The 22,252-nt window shown below is 38.6% G+C and overlaps 1 protein-coding gene across 13 annotated transcripts in view; it reads left to right on the forward strand.

Moving 5' to 3' along the window:
* SLC4A4 (solute carrier family 4 member 4) overlaps nucleotides 1-22,252 on the forward strand; it is a 347,209-nt gene that overhangs the window by 266,874 nt on the left and 58,083 nt on the right. For all 13 annotated transcript variants that reach the window (XM_084971070.1, XM_021100504.2, XM_084971072.1 and 10 more), the window contains 2 exon segments: nucleotides 10,524-10,594; nucleotides 21,724-21,915. In XM_084971070.1, the coding sequence (XP_084827196.1) occupies nucleotides 10,524-10,594; nucleotides 21,724-21,915 (263 nt within the window).

Consider the following 22,252-nt stretch of genomic DNA (forward strand, 5'->3'; position numbering starts at 1 on the left):
AATATCCACTTTTATCTATCGATTCTAAAGGAAAAATCACTTACTGTTTACAGTAAAACAAACATGACTGTATTATAGACTGGAATGCAAAATACTTATGAATTTGAAACCTAAACGATACTGTGAAGAATTTTAATGCTTGTGTAGGCTGTGTCAGATGACTCCCAGATATTTGGGTGGTCTAACTGCATTCTTCTCTGCTGCTTTGGTAAAAGACTTACAAGACCCATGTGCATCTTGAGTGGTGGGAGGAAAAACAGAATCTCCCCTAAAAATGGCTCAGTCAGTGACAGTGATGAAAAGATAAGGCATTGTTGAGCTTTGCACTCATTGGTTCTTTTGTCTTGTTTAAGGAAAATCGGCTCACATTAAAATAAAACCCATGCTTAAAAGCAAACAGAGACAGGTATAAAAGTAGAAATTTAAAGATTCAGGCAGCACAAATGCTGTAGATATAAAAGCTGATTATTACTAAGATGTATACTGGTTAGAAATATTTCCAAACTTAAGAAGTACTTGGAAAAGAATAAGCACTTCATATATGATAGATATGACTTGAATCAATTAAATGTGTTCCTAAGAAGTTTGGAGTTAGTAGATGCAAACCATTACATTTAGAGAGGATAAGCAATGAGGTCCTACAGTACAGCACAGGGAACTATGTCCAGTCTCTTGGGATAGATCATGCTGGAGGAAAATACAAGAAAGGAGATATATACATGACTGGGTCACTTTCTGACCAGCAGAAATTGGCACAACATTGTCAATCAACTATACTTTTAATTTTTTTTTTTTCTTTTTCGGGCCGCATCTGCAGCATATGGAAGTTCCCAGGCTAGGGATCAAATCAGAGCTATAGCTGCTAGCCTACACCACAGCCACAACCACAGCGATGCCAGATCTGAGCCACATCTGTGACCTACACCACAGACCACTGCAATGCTGGATCCTGAACCCACTGAGTGGGGCCAGGGATCGAAGCCACGTCCTCAAGGATACTAGTCAAGTTTGTTACCGCTGAGCCACAATGGGAATATCCATAAAAATTTTTTAAAAAATGAAATTAAATATGCTCCCAGGAGAAACCCCCAAAATATATATTATTGTTATACAACTGTTAGAGCTCTTCCTGGGAGATCGGAGAGGAAACTCCCCCTCTAACCATGCATTCAGGACTTTCAGAGGAAGTCCAAACTACACAAGTTCAAAATGTAAGATCACAGACATATTTCACTGTGGAACTTCCCGTTTTGCTTATTTATTTGCCCATTTTTGTATATTCATTTATCATGGGAAACTGTATGCTGTGGCGTTCTGATTAATCATACATTCAGATTTTCTAAAAGAAAGAAATACTGCCTGCTGCATGGAGGTTTGAGGTGTTCAGAAGCCAGATGAGGGCTTTGTCAGCTTACCTGTCACAAAGGAGATGTCCCTGGTGTCAGCCTCACCCCTGCCTGAGGCCATTGGAAACTTGCTTTCATTGGATGCTGGCTGAGCAGGTCATAGGAAACCAGGGAAGGCATATCTGAATGCGTTTTCATTGTGGAAAATACAATGAAGATTTTACATATAATCTTCCTCCCAGGAAGGACCTCTGTTTTCGTGAGAAACTGGTGTTGAGGCTTGGACTGATTTAACCCAGGCATGGCAAGTGCTGGCTGAAGCGACATGACTTTTCCTTTGACCCTCTTCCCCAGGTTGTGTTAGGAGTCTTGGGAGTTCCCTGGTGGTCTAGTAGTTAGGACTCGGTGCTTTCACTGCTATGGCCCAGGTTCAGTCCCTCGTGTGGGAACTGAGATCTCACATCAAGTGCTACACACTGGGGCCAAAAAAAAAGTCTGTTCTGAGTAGCTCAGAGCTGTCTTAGAAGGATTCTGACAGTTCCCATTCCCTCTGTGGGTACCAGGAAAGCAATGCAGCAGAGCTCTGAAGGCAGAAAATCTTGTATTCAAGTCCCACTTGGCTAATGCCCAGAGGATGATTTTGGGCAAGTTCCTTTTTCCCAAAGTAGCTCTGCCTCATCTTCCTCATCTGTAAAATGGGGTTAATAATAGTCCCTACCTTACAGAATTGTTTTGAAGAAAAAACGAGATCTTAGAGACAAAGTATTAGGATACTTTCTAATAAGTAAATGTTATCCATTTAATGACCATCATTAGTGCTCTTATTTGTTAAAATGTTGGGAGTTCCCTTGGGGCCCGATGGGTTGAGGACCTGGCATTGTCACTGCTGTGGCGGGGGTTTGATCCCTGGCCCAAGAGATTTTATGTGCTGCTGGAGCAGCCAAAAAAAAAAAAATGAAATTATAAAATAAAATGTAGGGTTCCTAAGTATGAGTGCTAGAACGAGCAAAGCAGTCTCCCTCCTCCTGTCTTCTGAACAAACACCAGGCAGGTAGCTCATTCTGGAATAAGACTGTTGGTTGTACCCTATAATTTTAGAGTTGCTCAGATGAGTGGCACTCAGGAAAGATATGTACTTGAATGAGTGGAATTATTTAAAACCTATGGAGATAAAACCTCTTTCAGATATGGAAAAAGGCAAATGGATATTTAGATTTTCATGATAATCTCATGTTTTAAAAAACCCTTTTAAGATTAATGACTGTGTATCTCTCCTATAGCCTCAATATCTTACTGCATCAATCCATCATAAATTTAGTGCCTCATGATAAAAAACTGAAAAATGAGAGTGGTAGAATGATAGAGTTGCATGTACACCTAGAGTAAGTCTTCTAAAAACAACAAAAGATCGGCCTTTCATCGCAACATGCACTCTTAGTAAAAGAATTCAATCGATGAGTCAATAATATTTAAACTGGCGAATGACTTGTTTTTCAACACTGGGACAGTATGTAACGAGGAACCAGAAACTGCACAGATGGAATCGTGTCTTTGCAAACTGAGAAACAATTTTACAGGAAAGGACACAGGGGTCGCTGAAAACTGTATTCATGGCCACAATAATATTATGGAGTTTTGGTGTTTTGTCAAGACAGCTCTTCTTTCTCCTCCCGTCTTCATCTTTCTTGTTCTCACTTGCTTCCATGAAACTTGATCACCTCCCGTGTTTCCTCTTCTTAAAAGGCACTTTTCCATCCCTGCTTCCTGCTCCCATCTTTTACTCAGTAACCCAAGTCACACACTTCATTTCTTGAAGCTTAGTTTGCAGTTGCTGTGAGGAAAGTTAGCCATGAAATTTGACATATCAGTCAGGTTTGTAGCCCATAGTTTTTGTGCTAAACATTCACTTTTCTTAGAAATAGGATAGTTATTAATTAACATGGAGGTAGTAGGTGTTCTGTTTCTCACTGTGCCTTGATGGTTACATAGCAGAAGTGTATAAGCAAGAAATGATATGGTTCAGAAGCCCAAAGTGAAAACTGAAAAAATCCATTTGAAAAACAATTCACAGTATTTCATTTCATCACCAGCATCCCAATTTAGAAAATTGTTAGTGTGATAAAGCGTAAAGAGTAAGTGCTTTGGAGTAAAGGAAACTGAGTTTGAATTTTAGCTCTAGTTTGCACTGTGACCCTAGGCTAGGCTCATTTCCTAATCTCTTTGTTTCATAATCTGTGAGCTGGGTTAGTAATTATACTTACTCTTAGAGGTTGCTGTAAGGATTAAATGAAATAGTGTGCAAAATTGTCTGGCACCTAACAGAGTAAAAATTTGTTTTTTTTTCTCATTTTTTATTGTCGCATAAAAGATGCTCTAGCAGTTTAAGCTCTTTGTAGTATTTTTTAAATTATTTATTTTTTTGTATTTTTAGGGCCGCACCTGCGATATATGAAAATTCTCAGGCTAGGGATCGAATCAGAGCCGTAGCCACTGGCCTACACCACAGCCACAGCAACATGGGATCTGAGGCGCATCTGCGACCTATACCACAGCTCACGGCAATGTGGGATCCTTAACCCACTGAGCGAGGCCAGGGATGGAACCTATGTCCTCATGGATGTTAGGTTCATTTCCACTGTGCCACCATGGGAACTCCTTTCCTTGTATTCTTTTAAAGGGGCTCAAACATTTAACTCCCTCTGAAATTTTCCTGGAAAATGATCTTTTTTTTTTTTTTTGGTCTTTTTGCTATTTCTTGGGCCACTCACGCGGCATATGGAGGTTCCCAGGCTAGGGGTCTAATCGGAGCTGTAGCCACCAGCCTATGCCAGAGCCACAGCAACGTGGGATCTGAGCTGCGTCTGCAACCTACACCACAGCTCACAGCAATGCCAGATCGTTAACCCACTGAGCAAGGGCAGGGATCGAACCTGCAACCTCATGGTTCCTAGTCAGATTCGCTAACTACTGAGCCACAACGGGAACTCCTGGAAAAAGATCTTGATTAGGTTTCCACTGGAAGTTTACCAACCAGCAAACAAACAAAAAACCAAAAACTAAGGTACTGTTGTAGATAAATAAGAAATAGCGAAGCGATGTTTAAGGGGAAAATGTTAAGGCACTCTGTGTGTCACAGTTATATCATTTAACAACTCTTCCTAATCTCATACTACAAAACTATAGAGCATTATGCATAATCATGTAGGAAAAGGCTTTAACGTCCTACAGGTGTGATGTCTCTTTCTAAGAAGAATCTATCTACTGCATTAAAAAACATAAGTGCTCAAATTTTGAAAACAGGAGACAGGATGTAAACTTTCCTCCTTCCCTTTTCTTCTCCTTCCCTTTCTTCTCCTGCCTTTTCTCCTTCCCCTCTGCCATCAGGAAAAATTTATGGAAGCTATAGTTCATTGCTTTTTAAGAATTGTGTTACTTGCAGTGAGGTCGAACATACACATATATACACATACACACATTGCTTTTTATAAAATGTGTTGCTTTTTAAATAGTGTTAATTATTTTCTTGACTTGGTCAGAAATTCATTTGCCCTAGACGTTAGAACTTAATTTCTATTCTAATACGGGTGTTCATTTCCTTAATGTGTCAAGGTTGCAGTGACTTATCCACTCAAGGGCATGTTAATATTTTGGAAAACGTCAAAAGAAATTTTCTTACCAGGTGTTGGTTTTGTATCTGGAAGGAAAAAGTAAATAGGCTTGCTAAATATTCTAAACAAATTAGGAAGGCAAGCAAAATTGCCTCAAGGGGATAGACACTATATTTTACTCTTAACAGAAAGGATATATTGTATTGATTTAGTGTTGACTGTTCCAGGGAGAACATGCTTAATAATGGATGAATGATTAAGAGGAATAAAGCCTTTTTCAGGCACCAAGTGCATCATTGTCTATAGTATTTTTAAGTAAAACATGGCCTTTTCCCTGGTATGAAACTCTCAGCCCAGATCAAGTGAATGGAAGTAAGCCTGGCTTCCATTGCCACACCTTGGTTCATTTCCAGCATGAGGAGGCTTCCTCATGTCACTAGGGTGGAACTTCATAGTCATTTTTAATATAATTTTTCCATTATCTTAATAAATGCTATCCACTGATATGTTATAACCATTAAAAAGAGCTACTGGATCGTGTCTTCTGTGGTCGGTCCTGTATTATGGGCAATATGTACTTCATAATTAGCCATTAAAAGAAAATTAGGACATAAAAATAAACTTAATGCACCTGCCATATCGTGTATCATATGCTATGCAATTTTATTTTTACTGTATGTCATTCTGTCTTTGAATTATAAAGTAGGTTCAGATCTTAGGTTGAGCGTTAAACAGGAGGTGCAAGGCCTTCTGGTGTAGTGTTACTTAAACTTGCATTTGCCAAGACACTTCCCCAGCACAGCTAACATTTTGTCACTCATGGTAACATGTTTGTTTGAGAAAACCATAGATATTTGAAAGGCTCATCATTTTTAGAGACCTTTTATTGAACCTAACCTAAACTGTAGCAGCGTCTGTCTAATGCAGAAATTGGAAAAGGGGAAGCAGTGATTTTGGATAATCACAAGACATGGATAATTCTCTAGCTCTGGGTTTGCATAAAACCCAGATTTGGAAAATATTTCCCAGAATGATGTCTATACACGTCCTAGATGTAATGAGGGGTGGGTATGGAAGTTTTTGTGAAAGTAGTGCCTAAATATATCCAGCTTAATACCAGCTGGTAGTTCAGCTCCAGTGCAGAGTCAGTAGGTGAGTGTGGGGTGAATAAAGTGTCCGTGGATTAAGAACATCATAACTTGAACTTGTCTGCTGGTAGTGATATCTCAAGCATGAAGCTTGGTAAAAATACTTAGGAAAACAAAAAGCGTAATATCAAAAAACAGTGAATAAAAACTTTCTATTAACTTTAAGACTTAAGGCAAGATAGTGACAGATGATTTCTCAAGAGCCATTTCTCCCCAAATTTTCATCATTCACTTAGTCATCCCTACTAAAACTAATAAAAATTTTGCCCTTTTATTGAAACTTAAACTAGAAACTTAAAGCATAAATATTTGGCTTCATCATGAGGCACTTTTTTTGCTCAAGTTATCTAGAACCCTTGGGTAAATCTGACATGGCCATGCAGGTAAGAAGCTATTCATCTATTTTCCAGTTACTAGGTTGCCTTGAGTGTTGCTTAAATAGAATGGAATAAACCATTGTTTCATTATCACGGAGAATACTCTTAATGTTTTTCTTATTCAGAGCAGGTTAATCAGTTCCACCCTAAGAAGCCAAGTTGAGAGTTTAAATTCAGATTTGACTAACATTTATTAAGCACCATCCAAATGCCAGATATCTTACTAGTGGATTTTAATAAACTATATATATATATATATATAATTACAATACTATTATGTATTCGATCATTACATAAACCTTGCAAGGTAGCAGACATTCTTCCTGGGGTGAAATTCTGCTTTTGTCTAGGTCAAGAAATGAATAGTAATCTTAGGTACCATTTATTTAGCTCTTACCTAGTTCTGGACACTGGTGCAAGCAGTTTTGCCTATATTGTCTTATTTAATCTACATGGTAACCTTTTGAGATGGATGTTGTCAAATCCAGTTTCACCAACGTGGAACCTGTCTCTGGTCAAGAGGAGTGGAGTAATTTCCTCAAGATTATATGGTGGGTGTTGGGGACACTGTGCTCCAGAAATCCAACACAATTCTCCAGGTCCTCCTTTCTCCACCCTGTGGTGTGGTGGTGCATCACAGCAGGCAGCTCTGCCTCGGTGGCTGATTGTTGCTCATACTTGACCTCTTAGCCTCAAGAGGGCTTTGTGCATGTTTCAATGGTACCATTTCTGCTGATGTGTAAGGCAGAGGCTTCATGGCATAGTTCCTGATGCCAGGTCACTAGAGGATGAAGAATAGCCTTAAAGAGTACAACTGGGAGTTCCCGTCGTGGTGCAGTGGTTAACGAATCCGACTAGGAACCATGAGGTTGCGGGTTCGATCCCTGCCCTTGCTCAGTGGGTTAACGATCCGGTGTTGCCGTGAACTGTGGTGTAGGTTGCAGACATGGCTCGGATCCTGCGTTGCTGTGGCTCTGGTGTAGGCCAGTGGCTACAGCTCTGATTCGACCCCTAGCCTGGGAACCTCCATATGCCGCGGGAGCGGCCCAAGAAATAGCAAAAAAAAAAAAAAGAGTACAACTGACTTTCCCTACGAAGGGGGTATACTGATGTTGATGGGTGGCAGTCACCTCCTTTTTCTGCAGCTGTTCCTTCTCTAGATCTCTCCTTAAACATAAAGAAGAAATAAGCCACTTTAAGATGGAAAACTCACAGACACATTTTTAAACATCTATTACTCAGAGTGTTCATCCCTCCATTCCAGAGAATCAGCTAGAATTTGATACATGCAAAGGAGAATCAAGAAGTGAAAATCCAAGAAATATAAAGTGATCAACCTGTGGAAATTCCCTGAAACTAAGTAGGGGACACAGACTAACCCAGTGGCAGTTGGCTCATTCTCAGCTAGATTCCTAGGGCAAAGTGTTTCTTTGCTTCATAAGCTGTGGGGCTGAGCAAATAGTGAAAGCAGACAAAGTGCAGTGTTTTGGCTTTTCCATTTCACCTTTCCAGAATCCTAATTGAGAATATTACGAATTCTATAGACCCAGATCATTCTGCAGTTGGTTGCTGAAATATTTGCACTGTATTTGTCTGGATCCAAGTGGTGACCAAGGGTGCTTATAGACCAAGTTCCCAATGGGAATTGATCATTTTCTCTTCGGTGAGCTTCAAGAAATTAGCTTTTAATCTCATTTACGGGCTTTATCATATTCTACCAGTATGTATTTGTGGAAGTGCCTATTTATGTATTTATTGTGAAGTCTTTCTCTTGCAGCAGCTACTTAATAAACTAAGTAGGAAAAATATCTACTTCTCGCTGGCCTTTTGATACAGGTCTTTTGGGATTCTGAGAACCAGTGTTCTTTCATAGCTTGTCTTGGAGGAAAACTGAAAGGTAAAAAGAATTTAGTTGAGCGCATTGACATGGATCTAGAACTCAAGAGCAGTTACTTACTAAAAACTCAGCTTGGAATCCATGTTCACTCATGATCTTTTTTATCTGTCATTCATTTTGCAAAGAAAGAGCCGGGGATATCTTCTTCCTCCCTTCTCGCTCCTTGTTTTCATGCAGAAAGCATGTTGCCAAAAGACCTTCACTCTCTTGTGACAGGAAGCTCATAAAACTGCATTAAAGAATTTAGCTTGGGGGGAAAGCTACTCCGACACCATCTAACTAGTGCCTTTGATTTCGAATATGCTGTTTTCCTGCAAATGGTTGGAACAGGTCAGGCATTTCATTTTACAGTTGAGATCTGCGTCATCAGACGTTGGTGAGTGTGATCCCACCTTGAATTCTGGGGCCACATAGATTGTCTTGATTTTGATGAATAAAAATGCTGGATAGGAAAGAAAGAAGGATGAACAAGGTTTTGGTTGACTCTAACCCTGGGGAAGAAACTGGGCCTATCTTGGCTCAGAGACCCATCCAGCATGAAACAGATATAAAGCTATACCTGTTATATGCTTTTGCATATTTTTAAGTGAGCACATGACATAAGAAAATGTGCTTTGAGCTTTTTAGAATGAAGTAGTAAAAGAATTCGAGGTTTTATTTATAATCATTTACTAATATCTTCCTTTGGGGAATAGGTTCATGTTTTGTCTTACTGTTTCCTTTAACCTATTTTGATTGTTTCTATGATATGCAATGAAACATAAGGGATAAGAAAACAGAGTTTAAATATGTGCTTGTTTTACTGCTGAATTAGGAAAGCCCTGGCATCAGCTAGCATTAGGTTAAATGTTTAACAATTCCAGGAGTTCCCGTCATGACTCAGCAGAAACAAATCTAGCTAGGATCCATGAGGGTGCAGGTTCTATCCCTGGCCTCACTCAGTGGGTTAAGGATCCAGTGTTGTGTGAGCTGTGGTGTAGGCCCCTGGCTGCGGCTCCAATTTGATCCCTAGCCTGGGAACTTCTATATGCTGCCAGTGCGGCCCTGAAAATACCGGGAAAAAAAAAAAAAAGAAGGTATTTTTGAGTTCCTGTTAGTTAAGTACCAGACTGGGAAGATTATGGGAAAAAGGAATGAATGAGACATATCCCTTTTATTTTTCTTTCAGGGGTCTCATGTTATAAATTTCAACAGTCAAATAAATTTGTTTCTCCTGAAAAGTTTATATAGACGGTACTTAAAACATGGCAAAATAACAAGACAGGCCAGGAGTTTGGGGCTGGCATGGAGGGGAATGCTCTGGGACCAAGCAGTGATTACCAGTTTGGATGTTCAATGAGCTTTGTGATCCTTCAAGATAAAAAGTTAGTGGCGTTATTTCATAATATTTCCATAAATTAGGGATAGCTCTGCATCGCAATTTATTTTTCAATACATCCAGCTCTACGTAATAGGAAAAAGACTTATCTGATAAAGAAAAATTTTATAGAATACTTTTTAAATAGTATGTTTTAATTTTAGGCTCAGAAATAGAAAACAATGACATTATTTCAAAGAGGAGGGTTGGTTTAATAAATTAGTTTCTTCTGCAGGTGACATCTTAACTGACAAATGATGCCATTGTGTATGAAAATAATTTAAACATTAAATATTCATGCCCATTATATTTATATAATTTATTATGTAGTACTTCATTGTTTGCACATGTTTTGTGAAGACATACTTTCTCATGTGAAATCCAAATTTCCAAAATTCTAAGATCAGTTAATAATTCTTCCATTTATGAGATCTGACCACACATGAAGCCAGCGATCAACTTCCTGATGTATTAACAGCCATTTTTTTTTCCCCACTAGGCAAAAGAGTGCCTTTTAATAACAGAGAAGTTTTTGGTTTTCTGAAACAAATTACAATTCGATCTCCTTAAACATTTGTTACTGTTTCTTGTCAGATTAGAGCACAACAGATATGTCCAAATTTTGCTTATTTTACCCAGGTTAAAGGTAAATACAGTTACAATTTTAAAAAAGTTAATTGTGTCTTTATGTTGTTATTGAAGTTTTTTTTTGAGATTCCTAATTATGCATATAGGTCATTTTAATCTTATTTACTTCTTTTTATAGTAAAAGATGGTCTTTTTCTTACAGTTAATATTTCAGTGTCTAATGATACCACATTGGCTCCTGAGGATTTGCAAACTGTTTCTTCTGCTGACATGGTAAGTGACTAAATTTTTCAAGTCATTGGCATATTATATATTCTAATTATAATATTCATAATATGATGTTACCCACCTTTCAGCAATCCTAGTCTAAAGATCGTAATCAGTGATAGTGGAGGGACAGCAAAAACATTTTCTGTGCTCTAGTTAGCTTTTTTTTCTTTTCCTTTTTTCTTTTAAACTTAAGTTTTTACTCTTACAGCCTGCTTTTCAACCTTCTCAGGAATTTAACTGCTCTATCCATTAATTGTCACCTTAAAATATTTTCACAAGGGAAAGTGAGTTGCAAAACGAGAGCATGGTATCCTCTGTTTCTAGCACAAATTCTTCTGACTGCCAGATGGTGCTGTGTCCCCTTCACTGAGGGGGATTGTAGCAGGACGTTTCCTGTGTCACTTAGAAGGGACCAGGCCTCCGTCACATGATATCCTTTCCCATGGCTTGTAACCAAGGATCTTTAAGAGACTGGAACTAAGCTTTAAAAATGAGCTGTTTTGCATGGAACAACGCACACTGGAAGAAAACTTTTGTGTTGGGGAAAGTGCTGTTTCAGACTTGCGATTGTGTTCCTTCTACACTGGATGTGGAATCTTACCAAAGGATATCAATCTCTCAGTTATAAAGACAGAAACCCTAAGATTTTGTATTGATAGCGGGCCCATCTCTCAGGAGACCAGAAGGCTTCTGCAGATATTATATAATCAGTGCCCACAGCATCTCTTTCAAAGATGAGGTTTTGTGTCTTTTCTGGACAACTCTGACTTGACCCCTTTTCTCTCTTGTTTTCGTAGCCAGTGGCTCTCTTGACTTCTTTTCTTACTGTTTTCTCTGACTTCTCCCAAACTTTCCTTCCCTAGTTCATCCATGTTTGAGAGAGAGTGAGTGTATGTATATATTTTAAAGACCACATACAGAAAATTCAGTATTCAGTCTTTCAGCCAGCCAACCTGGTGCCTAAAAGGCTATGACTGAAACACAGAGAGAAATACCTCCTTCGAGACTTTTAAGAAATTTAATTAAAATCTAATTAAGACTTAAAAACATATAATTAATTAAAACTATAAGTTAATTTGCACTCAAAATTAATAAAACACTTACTTGCAATGACTTAAACAGAGATTGTTTCCTAACTTAATTCTCTTTGTAACTAATCAAAGAAAGCTATAAAATTAATGAATTTTTAAACCCTGTCTTTGGGCAAGTTCTGGAGAGACTCAGGTAATTGGTAGGTGATTATAATAAGATGTCCCTGTAAGATTCATGGAAACCAAATGGAAACTGTGGTTGACTTCTGGTGTGACTATGACTGAGGACATTAAGGCACAATAATGATTATAATTTGGCTGCCATTTATAGAGCATCTACAAGAGACCAGGTGTTTTATACATATTGTCATCATTATAAACCTTAATAGGTACTATAGTCATTAATATTAACTACTGGGCATAATTAACTCCATTTTATAAATGAGGGAAACTAAAGCTCCAGAAGATAAATAACTTGTCTTGCTCTAGGTCACATAACTGTAAATTAGTAGAACAAAGATTGAACTGAAGTCAAGGTGGTTCCATGACTTGCGATATTGCTAGTGCCCCGTGATGTTTCATGTTTGCAAATTGAAATGTTTGCTTTTTTAGTTCCTGTAAATGCTCCATACTCTAGTGCAACAGTTCGCTCTTGTGTGTATTAATTGAACACCTTAATTAAAACGTTAAGTTGCTGTGTCTAGCACCTCTAGAGAAGATACTAGGAAAAATGTGTGATGTGTGTGTGTGTGTGTATGTAATTATGAAGGATGACTTTTATTCTATTCTTCATTTCTCCTTCTCTATCCATATAACTCCTTTAAGTATAGTTTACATGGACACACACACTGTACAATGAAGAAATGAGTGTTAAGAGATAATGGGATTTTTTTATCGTTAGTAATAGCACCTTCTGTTGAACACTTAACTAGGGGCCGTGCTCTTTACATTAATTGTCTATTAGACTCACACTAATTTTGAGAGTTATTATGGCTACCTATATTTTGCAGATGAAGCAGAGGCTTATAAAGGTTAGCTGACTTTCTAAAAACCATATGAACAGTCTATAGTAAAGCCAGAATTTGGATTTGGCTTTCTAACTGCTCTTCCTAACTCTAAAATCTGCCTGTTTCTGTTCTTTGGCAAAGCAGAGTAGCATGTCGCATTGAAGGACTAACAGATTCTGAATTTTCCTGTCAGACTTCCTGGCTGCAAATGCGGGGCTCTGCTACTTAACAAGTTGTGGAAACTTTTCAGTTCCTGTCTGTAAAGTGGTGATGATAATGGTACTGACCCCAGAGATTCTGGAAGAGCCAAATGAATAAAAAGGCAGAACTGATTAGAGTGACTGGTGCATACTTGGTCTCAGTCACTGTTGGGTGCTGTTTTTATTTTATTTAGGGTATTCTTATCATTCCACTGGACCAGGTGCCACCATGACTCGGGTTGGTGGAAAGAGGAAATGGAAAGCCACCACTCCTGACAGGCTGCTGGGGGCCATGTGTGCGTGGCCAGGCTAGCTCTGCTCTCCCGAACCCTTCCTAGCACTACGGTCAGCAGGACTTAATTTCCTTCTTTTCATTCGGCCATAATTAGATCTTGAAAGAAGGTGCTGGAAAAGTGACATGCAGCCCCTGGGCACCAGCAGAGTTCCTCTCCCAAGGCCCTGAGAACATCCTGTCAGAGGAAGGAAGGCCTTTTCTTTTCAGCTTCATTAGCATGCAGACAAGCTTTCCTCTTCCTTGTGGTGTGGGTGTGTTTTCAGGAGGAAAGAGCACCAAAAATAGGGCAGGAGAGCATTTGGACAGAGATACAAACTCTAGCACATCACCTCCCTTCACGAAAAAGCCAGGTTTTCCATTCTTTCCATTTATTATTGGAACCAGCGGGTCTTTACGTCTCCCCACCTTCATCAGTTTTCCTATAAATGTCTCACTTGGAATATCCCTGCACCTGCAAACAAAATTCCTTAAAAGGTCTCTGTAAATCCTTGAGACCAGCCACAGCTTGTCCACACCCACCGTATCTAAATAGTAAAACCTTAAAAAGTTGCCAGCTTCCACTTACCAGCTTTTAGCGAGAACATATTTCCAAATCTAACATCTGTCTCTTCTGAGGAGGCAATTGAATGGATCAGTTAGTATTTGTTTTTCATTTTAAGATTCTTCTGTCTGTCTGTCTGTCTTCTTTCTTTCTTTCTTTCTTTCTTTCTTTCTTTCTTTCTTTCTTTCTTTCTTTCTTTCTTTCTTTCTTTCTTTCATTAAATCAAGGCATAACTTAAGATGCGGAGCTCTTCTTTGCTCATTGCAGTGAGTTTTGAGTTTTATACCTCATGTAACCACCACACAAAACAAGCTGTAAAACACTTCCATCACACCAGAAAGTCCTATTAAATACTCTGTCTCCTGGGTCATGCCCCAGCTTTTTGAGCCTTGGGAGATCTTTCTTTGTCCAACTGCTCTGCCCCTCATGCCTTGCCTTCAGAGGCCCCCTCCCCCTTTTTTGTTTTTTATTTTATTTAAAGTTTTTTAAAAATTTATTTTTATTGTTTTTAGATTTTTTATTATAGTTGATTTAGTGTTCTGTCAATTTCTGCTATACAGCGAAGTAATCCAGTTATACATATACATACATTTTTTTTCTCATATATCTTCCATCATGTTACATCACAAATGATTCAGCAATTCCACTGCTAGGCATTTATCCAGACAAAACTCTCATTCAAAAAGATATATGCACTCCTGTGTTCATTGCAGCACTATTCATAATAGCCAAGACATGGAAACAACCTAAATAAATGTCCATCGACTGGTGAATGGATTAAGAAGATGTGGTACATATACACAATGGAATACTACTCAGCCATGAAAAAGAACAAAATAATGCCATTTTCACATTTTTTAGAGTTTTATTGAAGTGTAGTTGATTTACAATTTTGTGATGATTTCTGCTCTTCGACAAAGTGATTTAGTTATACGTTTACACACATCCATTCTCTTTCAGATTCTTTTCCCATATCGATCATCACAGACTATTGGGTAGAGTTCCCTGTGCTATACAGCAGGTTCCCAGACTTAGCCCTGAAATGCCACAGAGGGCTTTCTCTCTGCTCTTCTGCCCTACTTCCCATCTTAGGAAAGTGGCTTTCTTGCATTAGTCGGAGACTCTAAGTGGGGGATTCCTCTTAGCTCTCCTATCAAAGCTCCAGCCGTTTATGAACTATCTGTGTGCTTGGCAGAGGCCATGAGAAAATTTGGTAGGGAGATACAGCACCGGTCGATGCCTAGGGCTCCACAAAATTCTAACCTGTCACCCAGGACTACAAGCAACCTTTAAAAAGTCATTAAATATTTGGCTTATTTCTGCATACCTCCATCTACAGTGGGTTTGCCTCCCACTTGCTACTCTGCCAGGACTGAGGCAGCCATGGATCCCTTCTCTCATAACTTTTTGGAATGTAGTTTCTTTAGGTTTCTCATCTCTCTGGTAGAATTTTTAAGACTATGATTTTATAGCTTATCCAGCTGGCTTTAATTGTTAGGTCAGGACAATGTTATAACAGTCTCCTGCAGCTTTCTGTATCTTCATTGTAAGCAGAGCAACCAATTAGTTTTGATATTTCACAACAATATCTATAAATACAGACAATCTCAGCTCATATTCATTATGTAGATTGTAAAGCAGGATTGTAGATCACTGTGGATCTGGCTTACCCACTGCAGGGAAAAATCCCTAGATGAGTCCATGAATTACTTAACCTTCAGCCTTTCACTTGTAGCATTACCCTCATAATATTTATGCATATAGGCATAAATGTATATAAAGGCATATATTTTACCAGTTGATACTCAAAAAGAACGTGAGAACATGTAGAATCTTTCGTTTTTCTTTTTGAATTTGTTGTGCTTATTGTGTTACCCAATGAAGCATATCATGTCTCCATGGAGATGCTGTTAACCGTGGGCCTAAGAACTGTTATGGTTTCATAAATTCTACTTGGCAGTCAAACATGGAAGCAGAAGTGCTTTGACTTGATGTACCTTCAGGGTGACTCTGGGAGTTAAGCTTCCTTTTCATTGGAAATGAAATGTCATGTTCATCTTCTCTTGCATTGCATCCTTGTGATTTTCCCCCATGAAGAAAAACGATTGTGTCCTTAAATCTCCTTGAAGATTACATGTTCCTACTTTTTAAAAAATTATGAGAAAGTTAAAACATGCACTAAAATAGAACAGTACAGAAAACCATTATATGCACATCACCTGGCTTCAATCACTGTCCGAATTTGAGCCATTCTCTCTTACATATCTCCCACTTTTGTCTTTGGGGAGGATGCCATCATATTTTAAACTTGACAATGAATCCTTCAGTGTACATTTTACTTTTAAGATTTATAAACAAATTCACTCAGTACAGACAGGGTCATTTGCTAGACAAGGAGATCCAGAAAAATAGATTGAAATCTCTTTGCATGAGAGTGACCTCAGTGAAGACCCTCAGCAACTTGGTCCCATTTCCTTTGCACCTGTTTTCCCATTGCCCATTTACGCAAACCCTCTGCTCTGGCCCACGGGTCCATCTGGCCCACTCACGATGAGTTCCTCCATGTGGTGAGCTTTCAGTGAGTCGTGCATGAAGGAAGCATTGTATGTTCTCAAATCAGCGTCTTTGCTCCTGGTGTAATGCTTTACCTCTTAGGAGCATCTTTGAGCCTCCCTATCTAATGCTTTACCTCTTAGTTTCTGCCAGAACAGAAAGAAACATGCATGCAGAGCTTGTCACTTTTAGTCCCTTCTCCACTGGCTTTTGTTACTCTCCCTGTCATTCCTTTCTTGTTGTGTTGTCCTGCTGCACTTCCTCCTTGTGAGTATGAGAGTTCTACAAAGACCAGGCCTTCTTTCAAGGGGTAGATTAACATTTGTTTTCGCTGTGCTCAGTGAAATTCAGGAGTCCCTCTTTTGACCTACTAATCTCTGTACCTTAGACACTTTCTTTTACTGCCTTGCATTATTAGTTAATATTTAAGGGTTTTATTTATCCATTAAAACTTTGAGTTGTCACTTTTGTTCTTCTTTATTGCTCCCTTAAAACTTATCTTAGTTGTCCACATTATTGGGGCACAATATATTTTCTGTTTTCTTTTGGCTACACTTTTAGACTTTCTGTTTTGTTACTCAAAATAGCCTATATATATATAAATGAAATAGCATCAGTAGCGTTAGAAAAAATAGGGTCTCAGGTACATTTGAATTTCAGACAAACAATGAACTTTTTTTTTTTTTTTTAGTGTAAGTGTGTCCTACATATTACACAGAACGTACTTACACAAAATATATTATTCATTGTTTATCTGTAATTCAGAGGTGACTGGGAATCCAGTATTTTACTTGATAATCTAAATTGAAAGTTTATTTTGCTTTAGTTTTGTCCTCCAGATAGATAAATTCATAGACATCTTCCTTAAATACGTCAAATATTGGGATCTTGATGAATGATTTCATTCATTCAGTTAACGAAGGTTTCTTTTGGTGCCTGCTATATCCTAAATTGAACTCTATCCCTGTCTTGGTCTGCTCTTCTTTCATATTTTTTGGTGACACATAGTCTCTTTGGTCTGCAGGTACCATACTTCTGTCATTTCTGGCTTTTATTCATCCCTGGTCCAGTGAGGCCAAGATGTAGTCAATCTCTCTCTCTCTTTTACTCTCCCTCTCTCACCTTCCTTTCTCCATTCTTGTCTTTCCCAGCACCTCCTTTTCCTACCATACCCATAACTGGGTTCTTTCTCATCCATCACAAGCATCTCAAAAATCTTCACCAGTGCTAAAGAACTTGCCTTGATCATATAATGCTTGCATGCTCTAGCCTTTGCTTTTGACACTGTATTTCTTAAAGAAAAATTGTCTGGAATTGCCATTTCAATTTTTCACTCTCATGTATTTCTCAACTCATTTCCTTTATTTGAACTCTCCCTCAAGAAATTACCAAGTTGCCAAATATTCTAGTTATAAAAGATAATAAAAAATAAATCAATGGATTTTGTTTGTTTCTTCATAACTCATTTTCTTCTCCGAAACTTTACACCCTCTCAACTTTCCCCCACATGTTACTATTTTCTCCTCCTTTGATTTCCAATGTTCTCATTGGAACGTTTTCTCCTCACTTTTCTTCTTGCCCATCACTCTCTTGACATTTTCAAAGTCTTTTGTGATGTGTTTGCTTCCATGGCAGGTACCCTACAGGTTTTATTCTCTCTTTTTCTAGCACATTTTCTCTTCACAGTTTTATTCGGTTTTATTACTTCAGTGATCAGCTCTTTGCCTTTGACTCCTTAGTTGGTCTCCAGACCTGACGTTTTTTCTAGACGTCCACCATGCTCACTGGACGTCTCTCTGAGCATTTCCAACACTGAGGGTCTCTTTGAGGCAAGCTACAACGTACTTGCAATAGAAAGTCAGGAGCATCATGAGAAATAGAAATCACGTGCTATGAGAGTTCTGACAGGCAGAGAGGACTTCTGAGATTACATTCCCATCTGTCTTGTTCTTACAGTTCTGATTTAACCACATACACCCCAAATATAAAATTTAGTGTAGGAAATAAAGATCAAAGTCAAAGAGAAATGAGAATCACCTATAAAGAGTAAAGGACTGACTGGCGAGGTAAAAGACACTTGCACTAAGCCCAGGGGAAACAATGGTCCCTTAAATGAGGGTTGTTACCATGGTTATGGGTGAGATGTTATGTATTTTAATGTAAAGTCTTCTCCATAACGTGACTTGTGAGAAAGAGAGGAATTAACAGTGACTTTAAGGTTTTCTGTTCTTGGAATGGAGGAAGATGAAGTTGCTATTAACAGAGAAGGGCCAAAGCCCTAGGGGAGCAGGTTTAAGGAGAAAGATTAGGAGTTGATTTTGAACATGATTAAGTTTTAAATGCCTCTGAGGATGTAAGTAGGCATGTAGAGTAGTTTACTAAGAAGTAGATACAAAATGATTCATCTTTCTTTAAATTGGAGAGCATTTGCTGAGGAGTTAACAAATCACTGTTGATTCTGAAGGCATCCAAGTTGCTCTTAGAATGACTGAAAATTGCAGTGTGGTTGACACCCAGAGAACGTTGTATCAGAAGGACAGAATGATCTCAGGCATAACAGCACTAGGGCAGCACTTCTGAAGATTCTTGGCCTCACTGCCTCCTTTGAGGTTCTAGTGAAGCCTGTGTATTGCTCTTCCCAGATAAATAGGCACGCACACCATGTTTTATACATTTCAGGGGATCCAGGTATTTCTTTCTTCCCTGTGTCCTTTAACATCTTTGCTGGGTTACGTCCAGCACAGTATTGCCCTCTGTCAGGAGCCAGTGGTATTTGGTTGTACATTTTCCACCGTGACCTACTGAACTAAAATCAGAGTGGTTTGCATGTGAGGGACACTGATCACTTTAGAGCCTTTCCAAAGTTAGGATCACAGTGATCTTCCTGGCATTCTTTTATAGCTGTTTAAGTGACAAGTCCTAATTGTAGCTGCATGGGCAGCTAATGGTGTTACTTTTTTCCTTTTTCCAATTGAATAGTGATAGAGTTGAGATAGAGACCCAGGAGGATATTTTTCCAGTCTGCTGACCTGATATACATTCAGTATTTCCTTTAAAATAAATGAACATAGGAAGAATCATTTACATCTTTTGTTCTGTGACTTGACACAATCTAAAAATTGTGCGCAAAACCAGAGTTACAGTGAATCAACCAGTATCAAAAACACTGTTCATGAAGTAATAAATATAAAATACCATCAAACAAATATGTCTGGTGTAATATTCTAATTAAATCATGATGGTTGTATTTAAAAGAATAATATAGGAGTTACCGTCATGGCTCATTGGTAATGAACCCGACTAGTATCCATGAGGATGTGGGTTTGATCCCTGGCCTCGTTCAGTGGGTTAAGGATCAAACATTGCCATGACCTGTGGCAATTCCATATGCTGCAGGTGTGGCCCTAAAAAGCAAAATAAATAAATAAATAAAAATAAAATTGCCTGTTGAGATTGTTTAAATGCAGCTTACTCTCTGGGAGCTGCAGCTATAAAGAAGGATTCTGATGATATTAAAGTGCTGAAATTAAAGTGAAATTGTGGTAAATTTTTGCTGATTTTAAAACAAAGAAACTTGTTATCCCTGTGACCTGTTAACTTTAAATGTATTGTGCTAAAACATCCATATGCATAAATCTGAAAAACAAAATGAGGCATGATTAATCACCTCCCAGAAGTAGAGTTTGATAAAAGAGTAATTGTGCAACTCAGCTGTTTGCAAGTTGAAACTAATATTTCAGGGAGATATCTAAAGTTTATTTTTCTTCCTGACTTATGTAAGAACTTTACCTTTGGAGCGCTATAAAAATATGAACTCTTTCTGGCCAGAGATTCTTCTTTTATGTGTATGATCTTAGTTTATGACTAGATTACAAAAGAATTCATGAATAGTAAAGGGCGTTAATGATCTGCTTGGTGTGAGGTAGAATTCTTGCCTTTAATGACAGGAAAAATTGATCTTTCTTTATTTATCTGCAAGGTGTTCTCCAGTTACTCTTCTGCTAGCACATGACATACTCATTAGCCCTCCACCTAAGAGGAAGGAAGTCCACTGGCAGATTCAATGTCTGAGGACTGTTTCCTTCCTAGTTTATAGATTATCTCATTGTGTCCTCATATCATGACAGGGACACAGAGCTTTCTGGGGTCCCTTTTGTAAGGGCACTAATCCCATTCCTGAAGCCTCCACCTCATGATCTAATCACCTTCCAAAGGCCCCACTTCAAAGTACCATCGCATAAAGGATAAGATTTCAGCATATGAATTTTAGGGGAGCCCAAATATTCAAACAGTTGCACCTCATTAGCCTTGGTCAGTTACTAGGTGCAAGAGGGCATAGCCATCTGTGGAGGCTGCTCTTGTGCAGCAAAAGGGAATTTTCTAGAGAAGGAGGTAGCTGTGAGCTGATAGCAGCTGAAACTCAGCAGCTGGAGGATGGGTGCACTGGCCTTATCTACTATGCTGGCAAAAGGCTTCTCCTGCATATTAGCAATAGCAAAGAGGAACAGGAATGAGCTGCTATTGAGTACAGCACTGACAACCTAACAGCAACTCATGAGATAAGAGAAAATTTGAAAATTGACCTGTGAGCTTGAGGCCATGTAACACAGGGAGAAAGATCCATACCCAACTCTACAGCCTATCACAGCACATTCCAGTAATGGATTCTCATGACCCTGACCTGGAGTCCACAAGGAAAAAAGCTACATTTTATTAGGATATGCAATTGAAAAAGCAGGATCTGCAACACTTTTATATTTTAGTTCCCTAAGTCACCAGTTTCTAGTTATTTAGAAACTAGTTCATTTGTGAAAGTGCTGGGGAAATGAGTTAACCAAATATAACCTTTAGAGCATGAACTTTAGGGCCATCAGCTTTAAGCACAAGATGCTGTGTGCTGCAGAAGTAAGTACTTTTTGGAGTTCCCACTGTGGTGCAGTGGATTAAGAAACGTCTGCAGCTGCTTGGGTGGCTGTGGAGGTGTGGATTTGATCCCTGGCCTGACACAACAGGTTAAGGATCTGGTGTTGCCTTAGCTGTGGGTTAAAAGATCCAATGTTGCCACAGATGCAGCTCAGATTGAATACTTGGCCTGGGAACTTCCATATGTCAGGCATGTGGCCATAAAAAAAAGAAGTGCTTTTTGAACAACAAAGGTGTTTCAGAGAGTCTCATGTTTGGAGACTTGGGATGTTATTATGTCTCAGTTTACTCTCAGGAATGTCCACAGGAAAGAAGGACTTTGGGGTTTTGTTTCTGGTGAACAGATGGGTGATTGTGGGGTTGTGGCACAAACCAGGTAATGGATTGCATCAGTCCTACTGTATTTTTAATCATTGCTCATCTCCTGGACTTCCTTCCCCATTATTCTATGAACACGTCATCAGATTTCACTCTCCACTGGTTTTCCTCAGACTGTTTTGAGCATAATTCCCTATATATCCCATTAAGTATCCAAAACTGCTTTTGATGTGTCACCATGTTCTCATGCCTTTCTTCTTTCAGTACCACAATGCTACCTTTGACTGGGCATTGTTGACGAAAAAGGAGTGTTTAAAATACGAAGGAAAGCTTGTGGGGAACAACTGCGATTTTGTTCCTGATATCACACTGATGTCCTTCATCCTCTTCTTGGGCACCTACACCTCTTCTATGGCTCTGAAAAAATTCAAAACTAGTCGTTATTTTCCAACAACAGTAAGTACCTGAGCTTTAAGTAATTTTCGTAGAATTGTACTGTATCAATAATATAGTTTCACAAATACAGAAGGCATCTGTAATTCAACCTTTCCAGTATGATTTTGTGCATTTAAAAAAATTGCTTTCCAGTCTCTTTGTGCACATGTATTTTTAACATAATTTTAGTCCAGCTTGGAAAAACCTTCCCAAGATTTTGTTCATATAATTTGATCCTAAATTCTGTCATAATTCCAACTGCAATGAAAGGAAAAAAAAAAACCAAAAAACGGGGTGTATTCTATATAAAAATTCACAAATAAAGAAAAAGACTTTTTAAATCCTTAGTGCGTTTAAA

The sequence above is a fragment of the Sus scrofa genome, chromosome 8 (genome assembly GCF_054392235.1).
Source record: "Sus scrofa isolate SSC_HxYL_T2T_F1_AM1 chromosome 8, Sscrofa_HxYL_maternal_Yorkshire_Landrace_v2.0, whole genome shotgun sequence".
NCBI classification, from domain to species: domain Eukaryota; kingdom Metazoa; phylum Chordata; class Mammalia; order Artiodactyla; family Suidae; genus Sus; species Sus scrofa.